Raw genomic sequence first — 20,676 nt, forward strand, 5'->3', positions numbered from 1 at the left:
GTGTGTGTGTGTGTGTGTGTGTGTGTGTGTGTGTGTGTGTGATCTATATGCTCATGTGAGGAGTGCATGTGTACATGCTTATGTGTATATATGTGAATGCATGTTTGTGCACAAGTATGTGAAGTCTAGAGCTTTTACATTGCATCTTTTTCTCAGTTACCTTCTACCTTATTTTTTTGAGAAAGGGTCTCTTACAGAACTTGGAGTGCCTAGATTTGGGTAGGCCTTCTGACCATTGAGCTTCAGGGACCTATCTGTCACTGCTACTCCCATTCCCTGGCACTGCGGTTACACATGATTTTGTATTGATCTACCCTCATCTCCATTACTAGACACATAGTGTATGAACACAGGTTGGATGTATCTGTAGACAGTTTTACTTCTACTTTCATATGATATGTATATATGCATGATTTTGTATGTTTCTGTAAACTCTAGGGCCCACAAATGAGAGAAAACATGTCATACTTGTCTTTCTGAAACTGATTCAATTTGCTTAATATGACTTGCCATTTTTCATCCATTTTCTTGCAGAAAACCTGATTTCTTTATGGCTGAAAACACAATTCTTTATCCTTTTTGCTGGAGGACATGTAGGTTGGCCCCATAATTTATCTATTATGAGCAATGCTGCAGTAAACATTGATGTGCAAATATTTCTGTGATGTATTGACTTGGAGTCCTTCATATAAATACCCAGGAGTGGCATGGCTATGTCAGCTGCTGGCTTTGCTTTTAGTTTTTGAGGAACCTCCATTCTGATTTTCATAGTGGGTGGACTGAATCCCCACCATAATTAAGGGGGGTTGTTGTTTTTGTTGTTGTTTGTTTGTTTGTTTTTGCTTACATCCTTGCCTGTGCCTGTAGTTCTCTAAGTGCTATTCTCACTGGGCTGAGATGGAAACTCAGTATCTTTTGTTTGTTTGTTTTTTGCATTTCTCTGATGGGTACAAGTGGCAAACATTCTTTTCATATATTTATTGGCGGATCATACTTCATCTTTGAGGATTGTCTGCTCACTTCGTTAGCTCATTTAACTGGGTTGTTTTTAGTTTTAACTGGTTGGTATTTAGTTTTTAGAGTTCTTTGTACATTCTAGATATTAATCCTCTATCAATTGTATGCCCAGCAAAGATTCCTCTCATATTTTGTAGGTCATTCTGCACTTCATGAATTATTTCCATTGCTGGTTATAAGCTATTACTTTCATGAGTCTTGTTTGTTAACTGTTGGCATTATTTCCTGAGCAAATGGAGTGCACAACAGAATCTTCCAATCTCAGGAGCCTTGCTCCTCTTCTTAGGTAGCCCAGGACCTCTAAGACCTCCTCCCATGCTCTAGCTATGGTATGTTTAGTTCTTTATTTAGAACCTCATAAAATGTGTGTCTTGGGCTATCAAAATTGATCAGCAGGTAAGGGGGCTTGCTGCCAATCCTGACCCCTGAGTTTGATCCCTGGAATAAATTCTCCCCTACTCCCTTCTTTCAGTGGCTTTTCCTTGTCTGCTTTGTTGGTGCCTTTTCTATAACTTAAATGTTGACATGTGCCTAGATTTCCCGGTACCTAGAACTCTATTCTGTTGTCTCTGGCAAATATCTTTTACATATCTGACACTGGTCCAGGCCTTAGGAAAGACAGCGTGACGGGGTTGTAATTCTTCCTATGTAAAGAGTTACCATGTCTTGATTCTTGCATTTATTTGATTACTAATCATGAGGCAGAGCAACTCTACACCCAAGGAAACTTCCCCAAGGGTTCTTCAGTTGTTTAGTGAATCTTTATCCTAGGTTTGGCAATATTTTGAATTTGTTTGGTTTAACTGATTTCTTCTAATTATTTAACCTACCCAAGCTTTTAATCAAACTTTAGGCACCTTATTCTGCCTCTCCCTCTCTCTGTTTTTATTTTTCTACTTCGTGTGTGTGTGTGTGTGTGTGTGTGTGTGTGTGTGTGTGTGTGTGTGTGTGTGTTCGTTCGCGCACGCGGTCTTGAGCACATGCACATGGTGCACACACAAAGTACATATTTGGATGTTCCTGATAAAACTATAAACTGGGTATGTAGTGTCCTTGAGCATCCAAAAGGTATTAGGGTGGGTCCTGAGAGTCTATAAATGTCCATCCTTTCCCATGAGAAATCCATAGACCTTGCTGTAAAAGATTTCTGCTTCTTCCATCACCTGCAGATGGGAAGACCAGGCTGGCTTAACAGAGTGGGGTATTCTTTGGAAGCAGCTTATGCAACTAACAGGGATTTCCATTGGTAGGGGAAAGCCATGGCTCAGAGGGAAGCCTAACCCTTCAGGCCTGCACTGGGGTACTCTCTGGGTCACGGATGTGAGCCCAGCCAGCTCCCAGCTGTTCATCGCCCCCACTCACTCTTGGGTCACCCACAGTAATGACAGAGTAGCTAGTGCCATCGGAAAATTCCAGCTTCACTACCGCAGAGTCAATTTCTTATTTGTCAGTTTATTGTGGCAAGTGGGATTTTTTTGTTGTTGTTCCCAAATAGGAACAGCTGAACTTTATTTGCAATGTTTTTCTTTTCATTCTTTTTTGATCTATGTTTTGATCAGTAGTCCTTGATGTGGGTTTTTTAATATATTGTTTTTATTGGGGGGATTGGGTGCGGACAGGGATAGAAAGAGAACCCAAGCTGGGTTGTCGTGTGTATTTTATGACCCCCACACACACTCTCTTTAATCTATCTCATCTCTAAATCTCCCCTTGTGTTGAAAGACTACATTTGTTTTTTTAAAAAATAGAATTTATTTACATGGAGAAATGCAAGCCTTTATAGGACTAATAACACGTAATCTTTGCTGAGGAAACATGGCATAGTGGCAGGTGTGTCTGCTCTAGGGCCAAACAGACCTGGACTTACTGTCTATTACTTCTTCACTCCAGATATCTCACTAACTTTGAGTCTCTACCACTCCTCCCGGGCTGTAGTGACTGAAATATCGTCATGTGTATAAAGCACCCTGCACATAGCTCCTTAGCAAGTAAGTGTTCTTGTGCTTATAGCTTATTATGGCTCTTAGTCCCTACAAGAAAGGTAAGTTTTCATCTGTGATTGCTCGAGTTGCTGATACTCCAGGAATGACATCCAGAGCAAAATGGAGAGTGCAGAAATACTACCACAGGCCCCTAATTCAGACAGAAAGTCTCATGCTAATGGGACTGCAGCAGAGCTATCTCTTGGGGAGGAGAGGTGGGGGCTGCAGAATGCCCTAGACCCTTCCCTTTCACCATTCAGCAGTGTTAATTCATGGGGAATCATAGCCCTCACTGTGAGCATTGAAACAGTCATGGGAGATATGATTGTTATACTGAGGGAGATAGAGTTCTTTAAAATATACCTAACTGCCCATTGGAAGCACAAGCTATAAATAGACTTGAACATTATTTGCCTTCAGTGTATCTGACTTTGGACTTGAGTAATATGACAAGTGTTCTATAAAACACCTAAGAAAAGATAATCAGTTTTCAAAAACAGGCAAAAGTCTTGGCTTACAACTTCACAAAAAAAAAAGAAAAAGAAAAAACCAGTGGCCATTAAAGAGAGCTCTACAGTAAGAAGCCTCCATCCAGTACACCATCCCAGGGGCTGAGGAGGTAAATGATTGATGGCAGGGATATGCAACAGCTTGAGCTTTACTGCATGCTGTGGGGTGTAGGCTGTCAGTGTTGGCCAACACTGATGAATGTATACCTGCTCTGGAAGCCACCAGTGTACATTAGGTGGATCTCCAATGTGTGCATGTGTCTGGTAGCAGATGTGTGCCAGAATTGTCACAGCAGTACCATTTCTAAGTATTTTCAAACTGAAATAAACTAGGTGTTTATCAGTACTTAAATAGAAAAATTGTTCTTGTGCTTGTCACAGAACACAGTAAAGGAAATGAACTGCTGTGTGCAAGAGATTGATAGTCTGATAGAAACTGGATATAAAACGCACCTGTGTTAGATGATTCCTCTGTGATAAGTAGACAGAAGAGTGGTTATGGGAGCTGGGGACGTGACTATTGTTAGAAAGGCACCTGGGAATCTCTGAGGTACTAGCCATGTTCTAAATTTGAATGAGGAATCAATATGCACATTGTAGGTGTTAGCATTCTGCTGTACCTCATGCTCCTAGATTTTAATCATTGAGTGCCTTCTGCATTCCACATCCTGCCTTTCCAGTCTCCTGCACAGTTTTCTTAAGAGTTGGGAATAATTGTTTCAGTTTTACAGATGAGGAGACTGAAGCTGCTCAAGAGCTGAAGTTGCAGTCAGAACTCCCCCAGCTCATGTGTGCTAGGGCCAGGGCAACCCTAGGTTTGTCTGACTCCATGGCTAAATCCTTTGTCCTAATTAAAAAATCTAGATTCCCACCTGAGCCCCCTCTCTGCTTGGACAACATGCTTCTTTCAATGGTATTTTCTTGAGGAAGAGATGGGTGCTGCTGTGTTGTGTTAATCCTGGTGATGAGCACGTAGTACTGCTAATCAACTGTTAAAAGGTGCTGTCCTGTCTGATCTTGAGTAATGAGTTAGGTGAGCAGCTGAGTGCTAAGTTGGTAGCCATCTTAGGATTTATTTCCAGCTCCTTCACCCTTTAAGACTTGAGTTATATGTCTTCTCTGGGAATTGTTCCATGATCGACCTTTGGTCAAGTCAGGTGCTTCAATTTTGTCTGCCATGGTTGCTAAATAGGTCACATAAAACTCCTTCATCAGTTGACCTTTTCTGCTAACCCATCCCAGGTATCTTTGTGGTCCTGCTCCCTGAAGTATATCTCTTATCCTGGGGTCCATGGATTCAGGGAAGTGTGACCAAAATGTGTTTCAAGACACCTTTCTGTTTGTAATATCTTAGTCATAGGTGAGAGAAGCATTTTTTTTTTTTTTAAAGTGAGAAACCCTCAGTGAGCAGGAATGGTTTCTACAGAACTTCACAGAGTTTTTAACTACTCTTGGGTGCATTTTGGAATCCTGCTTTGGGAAACTGGAACCATATTTCCATTTACTTATTTTCTTTCTTTTGGCCATGATAAAAGCAACTGAAGAGAGAAGGTATTTGTTTTAGCTCACAGTTCAAGGAACAGTCTGTCATGGTAAGGAAGTCAGGGCAGCAGGAGCTTGAGACAGCTGCCACATTGTCACAGTCAGAAAGCAGAAAGCCCTGTGTGCTCCTGCTCAGTTTCCTTTCTGAGCTGAGTCCACATTGTAGCCAGGGACCTAAGCTACCAACCCCAGTTAACATAGTCAAGGCAATCTCTTCCTGGTGTGCCCCAGAGCCCGGTCTCCCTGGTGATTCTAATTTTGTAAAGGTGACAGTTAACCCTATCCACCGCAGTCATATCTTGGTGAATCTGAGAATTTGGAATGCTTTTTTCTGTTATGTTTCTTCATGAGGAACCCAACTTGTAACAGTAACCAAAGGGCATCACAGAGAAGCTGTGGAAGGGAGGTTCCACAGGTTATTCACAGACCCCTACAGCAAGGAGCTGTGGATTTGATGTTCACTAGTGAGTGAAGAATCTCACATACCTTCCTGCTTCCACACTTCGCTGTACCCAACCTCAGGGACATCTCAAGGGACACAGCTAATGACTAGGAAATCTTGTTGCTAGAGTATGTGTTTCCTGCTCTGGAGAGGGCATTCTTACAGTTGTTTGCGCTCAGTGGTAAGCAGCCAAGTAGCACTCAGACCTTGTTCCATTGTTGAACTGACATCAAAAACCAAATTTTAATAGTACTGTTCTCCTTTAAGTCTCTAAATGTCCTTTCTACAAATAAGTTTTTATTAAGGGTGTAAAGTCTCACTGAGCGTGGTGGCATCCACCTTTATTCTCAGTTCTTGGGAGGCAAAGGCAGATGGATATTTGTGAGTTTGAGGCTGACCCAATCTGCATTTTGAGTTCCAGACCAGCCATTGCCACATAGTGAGACTCTTGACTCAAAAATAGTACAAACAAACAAACAAACAAACAAAAAAAACGAAAAGTAAATTCTCTTTCCCTTGCCTACTGTGAGGAGATAATATGTAAATTGAACTTTTCTGTCTACCAAAAGCTAGTTAGTGCCCACATAGAAGGTGAATGAGTGCACAGAAAAGTAGAAGCTCCTTGTGAGAAGGTAACGAGGAAGACCTGAGCCTCTCACTGGGAGTGCACTAGTGACAATCAGTGTGCATCCTCTACCCTCAGACTCCCTTGACAAGGTTTCAGGTCATTGCCATGTAGGTGGAAAGTGAAGACCTGTTTGTGTAGCATTGCTGTTGGTCTGGCAGTGGCACCCAGAAAAGGAACTTCGAATCCAGAGGACATGGACATGCTGACATGTATGCTCTTTCAGGAAAGCAGGCCACCTTTCCTTAGGTTGTTTTAGCAAATGACCAAACCCATTTGAAATGAGTCCACACAGTCAATGTTCCAGAGTTGTGTTGCTCCTGATTTTATCTTTCTATGTGAAGCCTTTATTTTCTTTCATCGCCAAAGTCACTCAGGTTTTAATAGTATATAGACTGCTATGCACTCTGGCCTGTCTTTGAAGTGTCGGTAAGTGTTATGCGTAGAGGCATGATAGGTGCATTCCTGATGTGCCTGATAACCCTTACTCTGGGGAGAAGGAGTGAACCAAGCCTTGCTATCTCTGGTTTCTCTTCATCAGAAGGGTCCCCAGGCTGATTCTCATGTCTGTTAAATGCCAGTCTGTTAGTTGTAGGGAACATGCTCTGTCATAGACGACTGCTTCTTGCCTTCCTTTCATCTGCCCAAGAGTGGTGATCACCTGAGGGCACAATTCTGCTTGTTAAGGAAGTGTTGTGAGAGTGATGGAGAAGCTGTGTACTTGGATGTCCTGGACACACCAAACGCAAAGCTGTCTGGTCTTTGATACTATATAACACCCACTCTTATTCTTAAAAACTGTGTAAGTCTCTGTTTTAAAGAACAAAATTGGAAGCTCATGCCTAAGTAATTTCACCTTAGTTATCTTCTGGGACATTTTAAATTTAGAACCAACAAGAATCTTTTTTCAGGCCTACAAGATGGCTCATCTGTAAAGATGCTACCACTAAGTCCAGTGATGTGAATTTCATCCCTGGAACCAACATAGTGGAAGAAAACCAACTACAGGTTTTCCTTTGAGCCCTGTGCACACACATGTACATAAACACATAAAATAAATGTTCTGTTTTGTTTTTTGAGATAGGTCTCTCTGCATTATCCTGGGGATCAGGAACTTTTATATAGGGCAGGCTGGCCTCAGACTCACAGAGAGTCTGTCTGCCTTTGCCTCTCAAGTTCTAGGACTGAAGGCTCCTTTCATCATACCTGGCTAACAAATGTTTTTGTTTCATTTTTAATAAACTTTTTCTAAATTATATATTCAGTATGTTGACAGAAATATTTTGCATATCTCCTGGTTTCTCTACAATGCAAAATGCATAGTGTAGTAGAGTGAGTTTTTAAGTCTTAACTTTGTAGTTTAAAACTTTTATATCCAACTTAACAAAAGTAGCAAGGCTAAAATGCCCCCATGCAATGGCTGCTTGCCATTGCTGTCTCTGAAGAGCTGCTCTCTGGCTCCTAGAAGCCTGTCTATATGGTGAACTGTATTCCTTTTCAAAATCACAACCCCAGGCACAGGAAGCCCAATGTGACATGTATGCTACACTTATCTCCAAATTGCTTCACAAACACAATGTTTCAGGTGCTGTTGTCCCACTTAAGTAATGTAGGCAATTCCCTGACCATAGTCATCCCAGAGGGTGAAGATTTGTCTTCAGACAAGCTGCAGAATTTAGAGTGAGAGTAGTATGGTTGCTGATGGATATAGTGCAGAGAAGTTCCTGGCACAGTCTGCCTCATAAACATTGTTACTACTTAGGTGTCAGTTTTCCTATAAAGTTACTGTTTGTGTTTTCTTTTTGTGTTAACTTCCTGTATTTCAAACAAAGGTGACTGGTTATGTTTAGAAAATTAGTAACATTAAAATTACTATCCTCAAATACCATTGCCATGAGTAATATATATTTAGTAAGACACTTCAGAGATTGGGTAGCTGATTGCCATAGAGAAACATGTTCTAGGTAACCTTGAGTAATCGTCGGGATTTTGTCTAAAATGACTTAGCAGAAACAGTCATTTTCTCTGGACAAAACATTGACAAACCACAGCTATTCAAAACAGTTAAATAGTAACTCACTGCTATTTTATTTTTAAAGCCTTCATTCCTAGCAGGAAGTGTTGTATTCTCTGTGCATTTGTTTTTCTAGGACCATTGCATTAAAAGAGAAAAATATATTTTGTTTGGCCCTGTAAAGGGTATTACATTCTTCTAGATTTAATTATTCATTATTTCCTTGTGAAGAAATTATAGAAGCCAAACCCTTAGACTACTGAGTTGGGGAAGAAAGGTAGACAGAAAACAAAGGGTGTGGACGATGGAATAAGTTGACAGTAGGTGCTGGTGTGGGGCAGGGAGAGGAAAGGAACTGAGAGAGTGAGGGAATAATGACTGAAAACTTCCCGTTTTTGATGAGAAAGACATGAACACCTAAGAAGCTCAGTGACCTCAATATAAAGTGCTTGAACTCAAGCATGAACACCTGAGCTTGGATCCCCAGAACCCATGTAAAAAGCCAGTTGTCTGTATCTCTTTTACTGAAGACAGAGACCAGAGGATTCCTGGGGCTTGCTAACCAGTCATTTTAGCTAGAGCTACAAACTCCAGATTCAGTGAAAGACCCTGTTTCACCAATTAATAATAATAATAACAATAATAATGTGGAGTACAGTAGAGGAAGGTACCTAATGTTGACTCTGGCTCACATGTGTACATATATGTGTACAAACGTAGACTACACCTAAGCACACAAAAATAGTTTTCAATAGATTCATGCTTAGGTGCATTATAGTCACACTTTTGAAAGACAAAGAATTTTAGAAGTAGCAGGAGAAGAATGTCTTGTAACATGTAAGGGCAGTCAACAAAGATTATTTGATATTTATCATCAGAGACCTTCAAAGTAGGTCTTGAGGTGATGTGTTCATTGTGTGTGTGTGGGGGGGGTTTAAAGCCCTACCATCTAGATGTGTCACCATGTTTGTCTTCAAGCACGAGAAATTAAAATATTCCCAGAGAAATGTGCTAAAGGAGTTCTTTCCTTATTGTCTGACCTTGTAGAAAATGTTCAAGGGAGACCTGTAGTATGAAATTAGAGGCCACTACATGGAACCTGGAAATCTAATGTTCTCATTTGCTTTCTATTACTTGATAAAACTTGTGAGCAAAAGCAACATTGGGAGGAAAGAGTTTATTTGGCTTATGCTTCTAATCAGGGTCCATTTTTGAAGGAAGCCCATATAGGAACTGAAGCAGAAGCTATAGAGGAAAGCTTACTTGCTTACTTGCTTCTGATAACTTGCCCAGCTTGGACTACCTAACCGGAAATGGCACTGCCCAGAGTGGCCTGGACTCTCCTAGATCAATCAAGAACATGTCACATACACTTACCTGTAGGCCAGTCTAATGGAAGTATTTGCCTTTTCCCACATGAATCTGATTTGTGTCAAGTTGACAGCAATAAATAAATGAATGAATCATTAAATAACCAGCATACCTATGAAGAAATTAATTGATAAAGGTAAATCCTTGAAATTAAAAAAAAGTTCAAAATTTTCACCATAAAAAGTGAACCACACACAAAAGAAGAAATGCCAAGAGAGTCATAATCCTGACAGAAAACAGTAAAATGACATAAAAGCGAATCCTTCCTTATCAATAATTAAATATGAATACATGTTCTTGTCATGAGAGTACTTAACATTAGGTGAAATGTGATCCAGTTATGGTGTCCATAAGATTGCTTGGATTCAGAGATAGAAAAGGTTAAAAGCATAGAAAAGAACTGAGTAAGCAAATAAGGTTTACATCAGACAAAATGCACTTTAAAGCTAAAGAGGGTACAAAAGACACTGACGGGCCAAATACATAATAACAAAAAACTGAACACAGCAAGAAAAGACAAGAAATATAAATGTTCATTGGTAGGAGAGATGATGGCTGCACAGGTTAAGCTACTTGCCACCAAACTTAAAGACTGGAGATCATTCCTTGAAATTCATTTGCTACATGGAGACCCAACTCCAGCAAATTGTCCTCGGACCTCCACATATACATACTGTGGCATGCATGCCCCCCCATCACACTGAAATTAATATTTAAAGTTCTTAGTTAAAAATATTACAAAGAAGTATAAAAATATACATAACCCAAACACACCAAAGGATATGAATCAAAAACTGACAAGTCTAAAGAAAAGGGCTTTTTTTGTTGTTTGTTTTTTCAGTTTTTTGAGACAGGGTTTCTTTGTTTAACAGCTCTATCTTTGAACTTACTCTGGACTAGGCTGGCCTCGAACTCATAGAGATCTGCCTACCTCTGCCTCCCAAGTGCTGAGATTAAAGGCGTGCACCACCACTGCCAGGCTCAAAGTTTTCTTAGTGGTTGTCTATTTCAGTGCCCAACTTTGAATAGTAGGGAGAACCGCATGTTCCACAGCTACCTCTACAGCACACAGAATGCAACGGCATGCTTCCTGGAGCATTTTCCAGGACAGACACTATATTACAACACAGATTCACTCCCTGTAGATTTTAAAAGATAATTAACATGCACATAACTGGATGAAATTAGGTGACAAAACCCAAAAGCTGGATCTTTAAGTTAGGTAACCTGCATTTACATGGTTATGAAAAAAGGAGAAAAGACTCCTGTTGCTAAAATCAGAAAGACTTATAAAGATGCTGTGATAATTGTATACCTACAATTTGGTTAACTTGAGTGAATAAATTTCTAGAGATTTGAAACTATCTAAATTGTTAAGGAATGAAGTCTGAGTATACCTGTATCTGGTAAGGAGATGGGAAACCCTGCACTTGATGCCTTCCCTGGTGAATTCTACATTTTCAGAACTAACACTGGCCATTCTCAAACTTTTCCAAAACATTGAAGAAGGAGTAACACTTCTTCATTCCATGAGAGGAATATTACCTTATAAAATAGTCCAGGTAGACACTATAAGAGTACTACAAACCAATATTCCTTGTGAAAACTGACATTGAAATTTTCAAAAAAAAAAATACTAACAAACTAAATTCAACTGCATACTAAAAGGATTATACAAAACAGTCCAGCAAGATTTGTTCCTGGAATTTGGAGATGCCTCAACCTACTAAATTGGTTCTATTGGTAAACCACATTAACAGAGCAAGTAAGAAGATTGCATGGCCCATTCTATTGATGCAATAAAGGCATTTGACAAAATTCAGTACCTTTCATGTTAAAAAACAGTCAGAACACTAGAAATGCATGATAGCTATCCCAGTATAATAAAAGCTTTGTAAAAAGTCCACAGCAGGCATCACCTTCAGTGGTAGAAGACTGAGCACCTTTCCTCTGAGATGAAGAGCAAAGCAAGGATGCCCCTCCCCACCCTTTGGCTTTTCAAGACAGGTTTCTCTGCATAGCCCTGTCTGTCCTACACTTCTCTATATAGACCAGGCTGTCCTCGAACTCAGAGATCTGCCTGCCTCTATCCCCTGTGTGCTGCGATTAAAGGCATATGCTATCACCATCCGGCTTGTTTCCCTACTTCCTATTTGACATAGTTGTAAAGGTTCTAGCCAAAGCTACTAGGCAGGAAAAAATGAAGGGCATCCAAGTTGGGAAGGAAGAAATGAAGCTGTCTGTTTAGGTGATTAGCTATACATATAGAAAACTCTTAAGTGTTCTAGACAATACTATTATAACTAATAAATGAATTCTACAAAACAGTAAAATATAGAACCAATGCATTAAAAACAATTGCATTTCTGTATACTAATGAACCTTATGAGAAAGAAAGTGTTGCATTTATAGTAGCATCATAAAATACTGAGAAATTAATTTAACCAAGCAGATAGAAGGCTTACACAATGGAAGTATTGTTGAAAGAAAAGTAATCTATAAGAAAATGGGAATACACTCATGTTCATGAGTTGAAGATTTGTTTGTTTTTTCGTTTTGGTTTTTCTGACAGGGTCTTTTTTTTTTTAAGATTTATTTATTATATATGAGTGTTGTCTGCATGTATACCTGCAGGTCAGAAGAGGGCACCAGATCCAATTATAGATGGTTGTGAGCCACCATGTGGTTGCAGGGAATTGAACTCAAGATCTCTGTAAGAGCCAAGTACTCTTAACCTCTCAACCATCTCTCCATCCCAAATTGAAAGTTTTAATATTTCTGTCAGTAATTCCCGATTATTAGTATATCTTTAGATTTAGTACACTCAATAGGAAGACCTATTCTGAAATTCATAGATCTCAGGGAACATCAAAAACACTGCTGGAGTCCTCATGATTCCTAATTCTACAACTTAATCTAAGTTTTAAAATTATCATAAAGGGAGATGTGTGAACTAGTATAATAGAATTCAGACTCAGGGATAAACCCTTGCATATGTAGTCTCATAATTTTTGACAAGGATGCCAAAACTGTTCTATTAGGGAATTTCCAACCTATTCAGCAAACAGTACAGGTAAAACTGGACACTAACAAATGACAGAAATGGGAAGGCTGAGCAGCTGGAGCAAGAGGATCACTTGAACCCAAGAGTTAGGGACCATCCTGGTCAGCATCATGAGACCTATTGCCAAAAAAGGAGTTAAAGAAAGAACATTAGGCGGGACTCTTCCCAGCACCATATGCAACAATATATCAAAGACCTAAAAAGTCTTAAAAATAAAAAACAAAAACTATAAACTACAAGGGAAAAAGTGCCACATCTTTAGATTTGGGGATGGTTTCTTGATCTTGATACCAAAGGCAAAGTCAGCATACAAATTGGGCTGTATAAAAATTTTAAAAATTGTGCATTAGAAGACGCCATCAACCATAAAAGGGTACTTATGGAATGGGAGAAAATACAACCATACTACAAAGCCAATTCCAAAATGGACAAAAGATTTGAAAATATTTTTCTTGGACTGTGTAAGCACCAGGAAAAGATGTTCCATATCACAAGTCATTAGGCAAACACACAGCAAAACCATAATGAGATACATCTTCACACTTTCTACAGTGACTGTCAAACATACAGAAAGTTAAGCAATTTGGCAAGGATGGGAAAGAATTGGGAACTTGTGCACACTATTAGCACATATGATATCTTCATAATTCATAAATGAATGCTTCAGTTGTGGTTAAGTTCTGCAGAGAGATTCCTGTGTGTGATTAACAGTTTGAGCTTTTGTTGGGATCTTAATCTATTGCTCTAATTTTAGTATAAATAACAAGTCATATTGTCTATACTAGATGGGAAAACACATTAAAGTGTTAACATTTCTAGACAGGAATACAGCAAGTCATAGAGTGCTTGCCTAGCATGCACCAAGTGATGCAAACATGCAAACCTCATGATAACAACAAAATAATACATTTCTGTAATTTCTCCCACAAAAGCAAAATATCTAGTACTATATATATGTGTATATATATATATATATATATATATATCAAATATATGTATACATACATTATGAGTAATATATCAAAAACCTTTAGAAACTTAATGTCACCACTACAACTTACCTAACTATGAAATAGTTTAAAGTTTTTATTGGCTCTTGTTTTCATATCATAAATTTCTATCATAGGCTAACCCTTCAGAGATTAAAAGGATGCAGTAGTGCTCCTCCCTGATAGGAAGTCAGGCTTAGAGGTTCCTATGCAGAGAAAGAGTCAGTGCAGCTCTTCAGCCACCTCCTCCTAATTATGTATTCATAGACACCTCTTTCTGATCCTGTCTTCTGGCCCATTCCACTTCTGACTACTGACTTCCTGGAGGCTTTTGATAGGGAAAGGGCCAGAAGCAGCATATCAGCATGGCCATGTGACCCATGACCATCACCCCACCCCACCCCCAAGGGGGGGCTAGTTACATCACCAAGAACAGTGGGTCCAAATGCCCAGGCCCCCAGCATTCACAGGATGGGACTTTCCTGGCTCGAGGATGCCTGCTGTGTCTTGTCTTCTCTCAAATCCATCAGAAGCTCTTTGCTATTTGTGTTCTTCATTTAATCCTTCCTAGCGCACAACTGTTTTTGACCCTCGGCTACACTTTGTTAGTTCTGAAATGTCATTAGTGCTAGACCAACACTAATCTCCTGTAATTTAGATGGGATTACTTTCTTGAGTCCACATTTTCATCTCGTTTTAAATGCTAGTTTATTAGCTAGTTCTAAAAGTGATTTACAGAGATCATTGGTCTGAATGCTGTCTGCAAGTTGGTGTTGTCCTGTGGTCTTTTTGTAATGAAAGAAACCTGTTTCAAGACTCAAAAATTCTTCCCTTCCTTAATGTCTGGGCAGAGCATGAAACTCAGATTGCCAGGAGGAAGGCCTGTCCTTCTTCCTCGGGGTTCAGTCCCCACGGGCAGAGGAGTATGCTTGGGAGCTACATTGCCTTGAGATAGGAGGTGAGTGCTGGAGCCACAATACATTGCCTATGTCTACGCCCTGGCTTCACCACTTTTTATTGCAGGGCACAGGACTGGTTCCTCAACTTCTTGGTTTTCAGGATCTTGGTTTCCTCTTCAGTAGGTTGAGGATAACCATAGGGTTAGTAAGTGCTTAAGCCAGCTATCTACTGTCACTTACTGGGTTGGAAGAGAGTCTCTGCTGTTGTTTTTATTACTGCTTTTCCTGTTTTATGCAAATACACTGACCATTCTCTTCTCAGCCTTGACAAGTGGGGGAGACACTGAAGTGAATTCCTCTTTTGAAGCTTTGCCTGCACTGTGAGTGGTAGTGTGCTCTGAGTGGGTTCAGAGGAAACAATGTTTTTCATGTCTCTTCTATTCAGAGTTCTATGCATAGTATAAACATCTCTTCACCCAGTAGGTGGGGCTTGCTGTGTTTCTGCTGTGTCCTGAGTTCCTCTTTGGGGCAATAAAGCTCAGCCATGACATTGTTAGTAGGGACCTGAGTATAACTGGAGACCTGGGCATTGTTTTCTTTAGAAGCCTAATATTCTGCCCACTGTCCCCACAACAGTAACAGTGGCTGTGCTTGTGTTGTTCATCTGTATGTGGTCCTTAACATCTCACAGCCCAGTCTGACACAGGAACTAAGCAAGCTGTCTCTGGTTAAATAGTTGGATCACTTAAGCTCTACATACCAAAGGCCACAGCTCAGATAAGACAGAAGCTCAGCAGGTGAGCAATATACTCTCCAAAAGTCAGGGAACACAGGAAGGAAAGCACCCCCAGAGTACTGTAGAATACTGCTTCCATGCCTGTGCTCAGTGCACGTGCTGGACACTTCTTAGCATGCCGCATGCAGCAGCCCGTTTAGTTTCAGAAGTGACGTCAGAGTGCTGCCCCAAATACAAATGGAACCACTTGTGGCCCCAAAGCCCTTTGGTGTGGTCTGGGTTAGAAGTGGTATTGGTTGTTTCTGATCCTGAAACCTGTAGTGTGATAGGGATGCCAGACTGTGCCTGCTTTGTACCACGCTCTGCTTTGAAGTGGGTCGTAAAAAGGATTCCAGAATATGTAATGTACAAAATTAGTTTCAGTGCTCTAAGATCCTTCACCACCAAAACCCAGTGAGGACAAGGTACCTGTGAGCACAGCCCTTGCTCGCCACAGAAGCATTTGGAGTGGGCAGTGCGAGTGATGACTGCCTGGCAGGGAGAAGGTCGTCTTCCCATGACTTCACTGCCAGCTGGATGGGCCCACAGTATGTTTTCTTTCTCGTCTTGGATGCTGGATGATGTGCATCTGGGATTGAAGGCGAGAGCACAGAACCCAGCCTGGGTCCAGACAGGGCAGTATGTGGCATGCTTCCCCACCCTGCCCACAGATGCTATCAGGAAGTGGAGCTTTAAAAGGTTGAGAGATGTGTGGGCTTTGAGGAGGAGGCCCTTGAAACAGTGTCCCACCTCCTCTCTAAAGGTCACTCTAGGAAGAGTAAGTTATATGTTGTCATGACTGTGAATATAGACTTTGCAGAGGAGCAAGTCTCCAGTGACAGCTGTTCAGGCAGTTTTGCACCATCTCTGAAATCTCTTTCTGACTCCTTGTGGCTGGAGAGGACAGGAAATCACCTACTCTTTAAAGAGGCAATGATTCTGAGGGGTCTCTCCCTCTGTGTAGGCAGAAACTACTTGCTATTTGTAGCATTGTATTAAGAACACATATTCTTTGTATTATGACCTATAATTCACAAATGTGGTGATTTTTTTCTTTCCCACCCTCTTCTATTTGTTTTTCCTTTTTACCGCTTTCAGTGTTGGCAGGTAGCCATTAATTAGTAAGTTGGCAGGTATGCACACATGACTTGAGCTGTGATTTGTTAGACACTGTTAAGACAACGGGCTGCAAACCATGAAACAGCACATGCAGCCCTCACTGAAACACTCGGAGCACAGATGTTCCCCTGTATTAAAATACAAAATGAGAAGAAAATTAGATACCAGATAGTCCAACAATTTAGGGCAGTAGGAGGAGCCAGTGTGGGTGGTTTGTGGTGGTTACTGCATACACTGGTTCCAACACCATACAAGGAACTCGGGAGGATCTTCCTCTTAGTAGAAATGAGAACAGTGTGTAGTGAATGAGTGTTGATAACCAAAGGTAATGATAAAAGTTAACAGTGATGTAAAATGAACTTCATTATGAAAGCCACAGAAACATCTCTGAATGTCTAGAAATAATTGGCCTGTGCAGAGAAACCCATGGCTTTCTGAAAGAATAGACACCTTTCTCAGTGTTCTCACTGAACACCTCCATCCTGTCTGCCCATTCCTCCCCATGAGCTTCCTTCTAGCCTCTGTGGGGACCACAATTCTACAAGTGCTTCCCAAGTAGCATTGTCTTACCCTCCTCTCCATGAGTTAATCTGCCTCTGTGGGGAGGATGAATGGAGGCCACGGAGCTCCTACCAAGAGGGCCAGGGGTACTGAGCACACTTTGTTCCTGATCCATAACCCCATGTTTTTCCTGCTTTGTATGATGGAAGTAAGCACACTTGGGTTTTAGTAATGTAAAGCATTTCCACAGGTTTTTATAACAGGACTTCTTGCTATGCTCTAAACATGTTTTGCATAGTTTGAAAAGATTGTTATTTAGTTGTGGTGCAGGTATTTATCATTCACTCTGGTCCCCAGATAACCCCTTCATGGTGTGGTTTGTAAAGGCCCTTGAAGGAGACTTGTCTATCACTGACTATTCTCACAGTGCAGTTTTGTTGGAGGTTTATGCTTGCTGTCTGCCCTAGAGCAGTAGCTCCTCTAAAGTTGTGTGCATATAAATCCCATTCCTTTACTGGCTTGCTGTCTAAAATAACTTTTCAATATACTATGTAGGTAAAGAGTATTATATGGCATGCATATGTAGATATTATGCCAAGTACATATACATATTTATACATATATCTGAAAATTCAAGTAAAAAAGTAAAAATTCAAGTAAACAATATTTAAATTGCTATCAATGAAATGTAAGCTTTCGAAACTCATACTTTTAATAGTTCCTTGCTTATTGGTCCCTTGAATATTCTAGGGAACAAGTCAGCATCTGAGGGAAGGCATGCTTCTTTGGCCTATTGTTCTTACAACTACTTAGCTCTCAGAGCAGCCACAGGTCACTCACATGTGATTGGTCCTGGCCAACTAGAGGTTAGAAATGAATTTTTAGACACTGAAATTGATTCCCTAACATATATGAAAGTTACATGAAATATATAAAACTGGTTATTATTTTTGGCCAGTTACCCTCATTCTCAGCAGGCTCTTAGACAGGGTTTGAACCTTGACAGTAGTCATCCTTAGACTTGAAGTCTGTTGGGTTTGATTCTTAGAGACATTCTGCCTAAATGAAGTCTATCTTAACAGGTAACATTTTAACTCAGTTGATTATACTTTAAAGTTGACTTGTACATAAGTTGTTGGTACTAAGCTGCTTGTGAAGTTGTCCCTACAATTTTCTGCCCACTAATACTGAGTCACCTAACCATTCACAGCTCCAGGCTGCATGAACCCACCAGTACCAGCTAGCACAGGTGTTCTCAGTTCCTCCTCCTCTCCTTCCTGATGCTGCTGCTGCTGCAGCAGCATGGTGCTAACTGCCACTGTGGTCTCTGTGGCCTAGGTCACAACACCAGAGTGTTCTGCAGAAAAGCTCCAGTGCTGATTGCGGGCCCTTTCAAGGCAGTTTTGCGACAAACAGGCTCATGCCTTCTATTTGTAGTAGCTATGGAAACAGTAGAAGCGCTCTCTCCAGAGCTAAGCATACAATAAAGGACTTCAAGTGTTGGTAGGATTAGAGACTTTAGAAGATGTTGAATTTTCTCCCCCACTCTTTCTTGTTCCCTGTCCCTTTACAGAGGGAACAAGAGGGCAATGTGAATATTAACTGGGACTTGTTTTAATCTCCCTTGTGACACTTAAGACTGTGTAGTTCTGAACTGACTACACAGACTCCAGCCTTTCACAGCACACTAACAAGGAGCCCATACATATTCATGACTCGGGGCTATGGATCAGACAGCTCTTAAGATTGTGTTTTGCAGTGTTTTTCTTTTCAATTCCAATCTTCTGAAAGAGTACTTTCTTTTTGTCATCTGTGAGTACTAAGTTATGGTCAGATAGGAATAAGAAGTTCAGGTGCTGTCGCATAGTAGTGTGACTGGTTAATAATAGTGTACTTTAAATTTCAAAATGCTGGGAGAAAGGATGTTGAGTGTTTTCACCATAGAGGAATAAATAGTAACATTGCTTAGTGAGTAAAGGTGCTTGCAAGCCTGGCAACCTGAGTTTGATCCCGGAACCCACACTGAAGTGAAGAGGAAACTAACTCCACAGAGCATAGACTCAGGGAATACCCAGCTAACACTGGTGTTCTCATTCTCCTCCTCCCCTTCCTGGGACAGCCACAGCAGCATGGTGCTAACTGCCACTGTGGTCTCTGGCCTAGGTCACAGCACCAGAGTGTTCTGTAGAAGAGCTCCAGTGCTGACCTTCGTACATGCACAATGGCACACTTGTTCCCCAACACACCCACACACCCACACCATGCACACATACAAATTTTAAAAAAGGAAAAGAGGGCCAGCAAGATGGCTCAATGAAAGTAAAGGCATTTGGTCTGCAAGCCTGTCAACCTGAGTTGATGCCCCAGAACCATGTAAAGGTGTATGGAGAGATCTGACTATGTCCACAGAACTGTCCTCTGATCTCTACAAACATGGCATGCATGCCTCTGTGCGCCGTGCATGAGCACATACACTAATGTAGGTAAACTAATAATAAAATAATTGGATGAGATAGGTATGCACATTGCAGTGTATGCACATATATGCGTTGAAATGTCACATGAAGCCCCCAATTATGAACAATCTTATGTCTTTAATATGTGAGTTTAAAAGTTAAGTTAAAAAATTAGAGCCTGAATACCTAATTAAAAATCAACTTTAGGAATTTGTGTGTAATCTGAAACCCTGGACAGTAGTGCCTGGATGTTATCATTTGGGTAGAAACAGTCCAGAGGACCTTTAGGCAGTGTTTGTTCTGTTGATGGACAGCACTGTCAGCTGCTGGTGCTCACTTAGAGGGAGAGAAGCTTTCTTCTTGTCTGCCTGAGAACATGTGCGGGACTCTGAGCTTTATGGAATCCTAGGAAAGCTGATTGATGCTGCTGATAACATGAAAAAAACGTTAAATGCACCACTAAGTGACAAGTGCTGGTGGCAATTAGTCATTTATTTCTGACTTCCTAGGTGCTGAGGTATTGGTTCCAGTATATTTTTGTTACTATAATTCTCCCAAACCTCTTCATGGCCTTCACTTCCACATCTTGGCACTTTCACTACCAATCTTGGAAAAGACAAAAATACCTTTGCTGCTTGACTTTCAAGACTTTTTCTCTTAGGTTGTTGGTTCTATTATGTTTTGTCCTGGAGAGTTATGCCTGAAGGCCCAGCTGTAGCCCTTCATCATCTAGAGAGCTCTCATCATACTCATTCTTCTGCAAAGTTGCCTTTGCCTTTTACAGGCAGTAGGCATCACACCAGGTATTTTTTATTTTTTATTTTTTGTACGTAATTTAGCTTCCAAACACTTAGTTGTGGGTTGATGATAAATTGCATGCTCACAGTATTCCTAGCCCTGCTCTGAGATGAATGTATTTGAAATCAACTTTCCACAGAATTCTGGTATTTGATTGTTTTGGGCCTTTTGTTTACACAATCCAGCATCCTTGCCTGACTTGCATTTGTGTTGAGTTTGCTGTCCTGGAACCTTAGACCTCCAAAGCCATGATTCAGGAAGCCACTGGGATGTGAAGGCAGAACATTACTGGTATGGGGGGGGGGTCACTTCAAAGCCATCATGGTTCTACCTATGTGGCACTAGAGAGGATGCCTTTACACATTCAGCTATTATTTTCCTGCACTGTGCTAAGACAAAGGACAAAGACAGATGAATAAGAAACCAAGCATGTTTGAGAACTTTACAGTTAGTAGGGTAAACAGAAATACATACACTTGCACAATAGGTGCTGTTCTGGACACTAGAGGCTAGACTGGGTGCTGGAGACATAAAAGTGAATTAGATATGGTACCTGCCCTTGAGGTGCACATA

The 20,676-nt window shown here is 40.7% G+C and overlaps 1 protein-coding gene across 3 annotated transcripts in view; it reads left to right on the forward strand.

The window, feature by feature from the left end:
* Positions 1-20,676, forward strand: part of Atxn10 (ataxin 10) — a 137,227-nt gene that overhangs the window by 112,821 nt on the left and 3,730 nt on the right. Inside the window, exon 11 of one of the 3 annotated variants that reach the window (XM_027396176.2) lies at positions 535-593. The exons of 1 other annotated variant lie outside the window; for it this stretch is intronic. In XM_027396176.2, coding sequence (XP_027251977.1) covers positions 535-593 — 59 coding nt within the window. Of the gene's footprint in view, positions 1-534; positions 594-2,907; positions 3,536-20,676 lie in introns of those variants that run through there. One more of the 3 variants, XM_027396179.2, reaches the window with a different exon arrangement.

This window comes from Cricetulus griseus, chromosome 2, assembly GCF_003668045.3.
Source record: "Cricetulus griseus strain 17A/GY chromosome 2, alternate assembly CriGri-PICRH-1.0, whole genome shotgun sequence".
Lineage (NCBI taxonomy): Eukaryota > Metazoa > Chordata > Mammalia > Rodentia > Cricetidae > Cricetulus > Cricetulus griseus.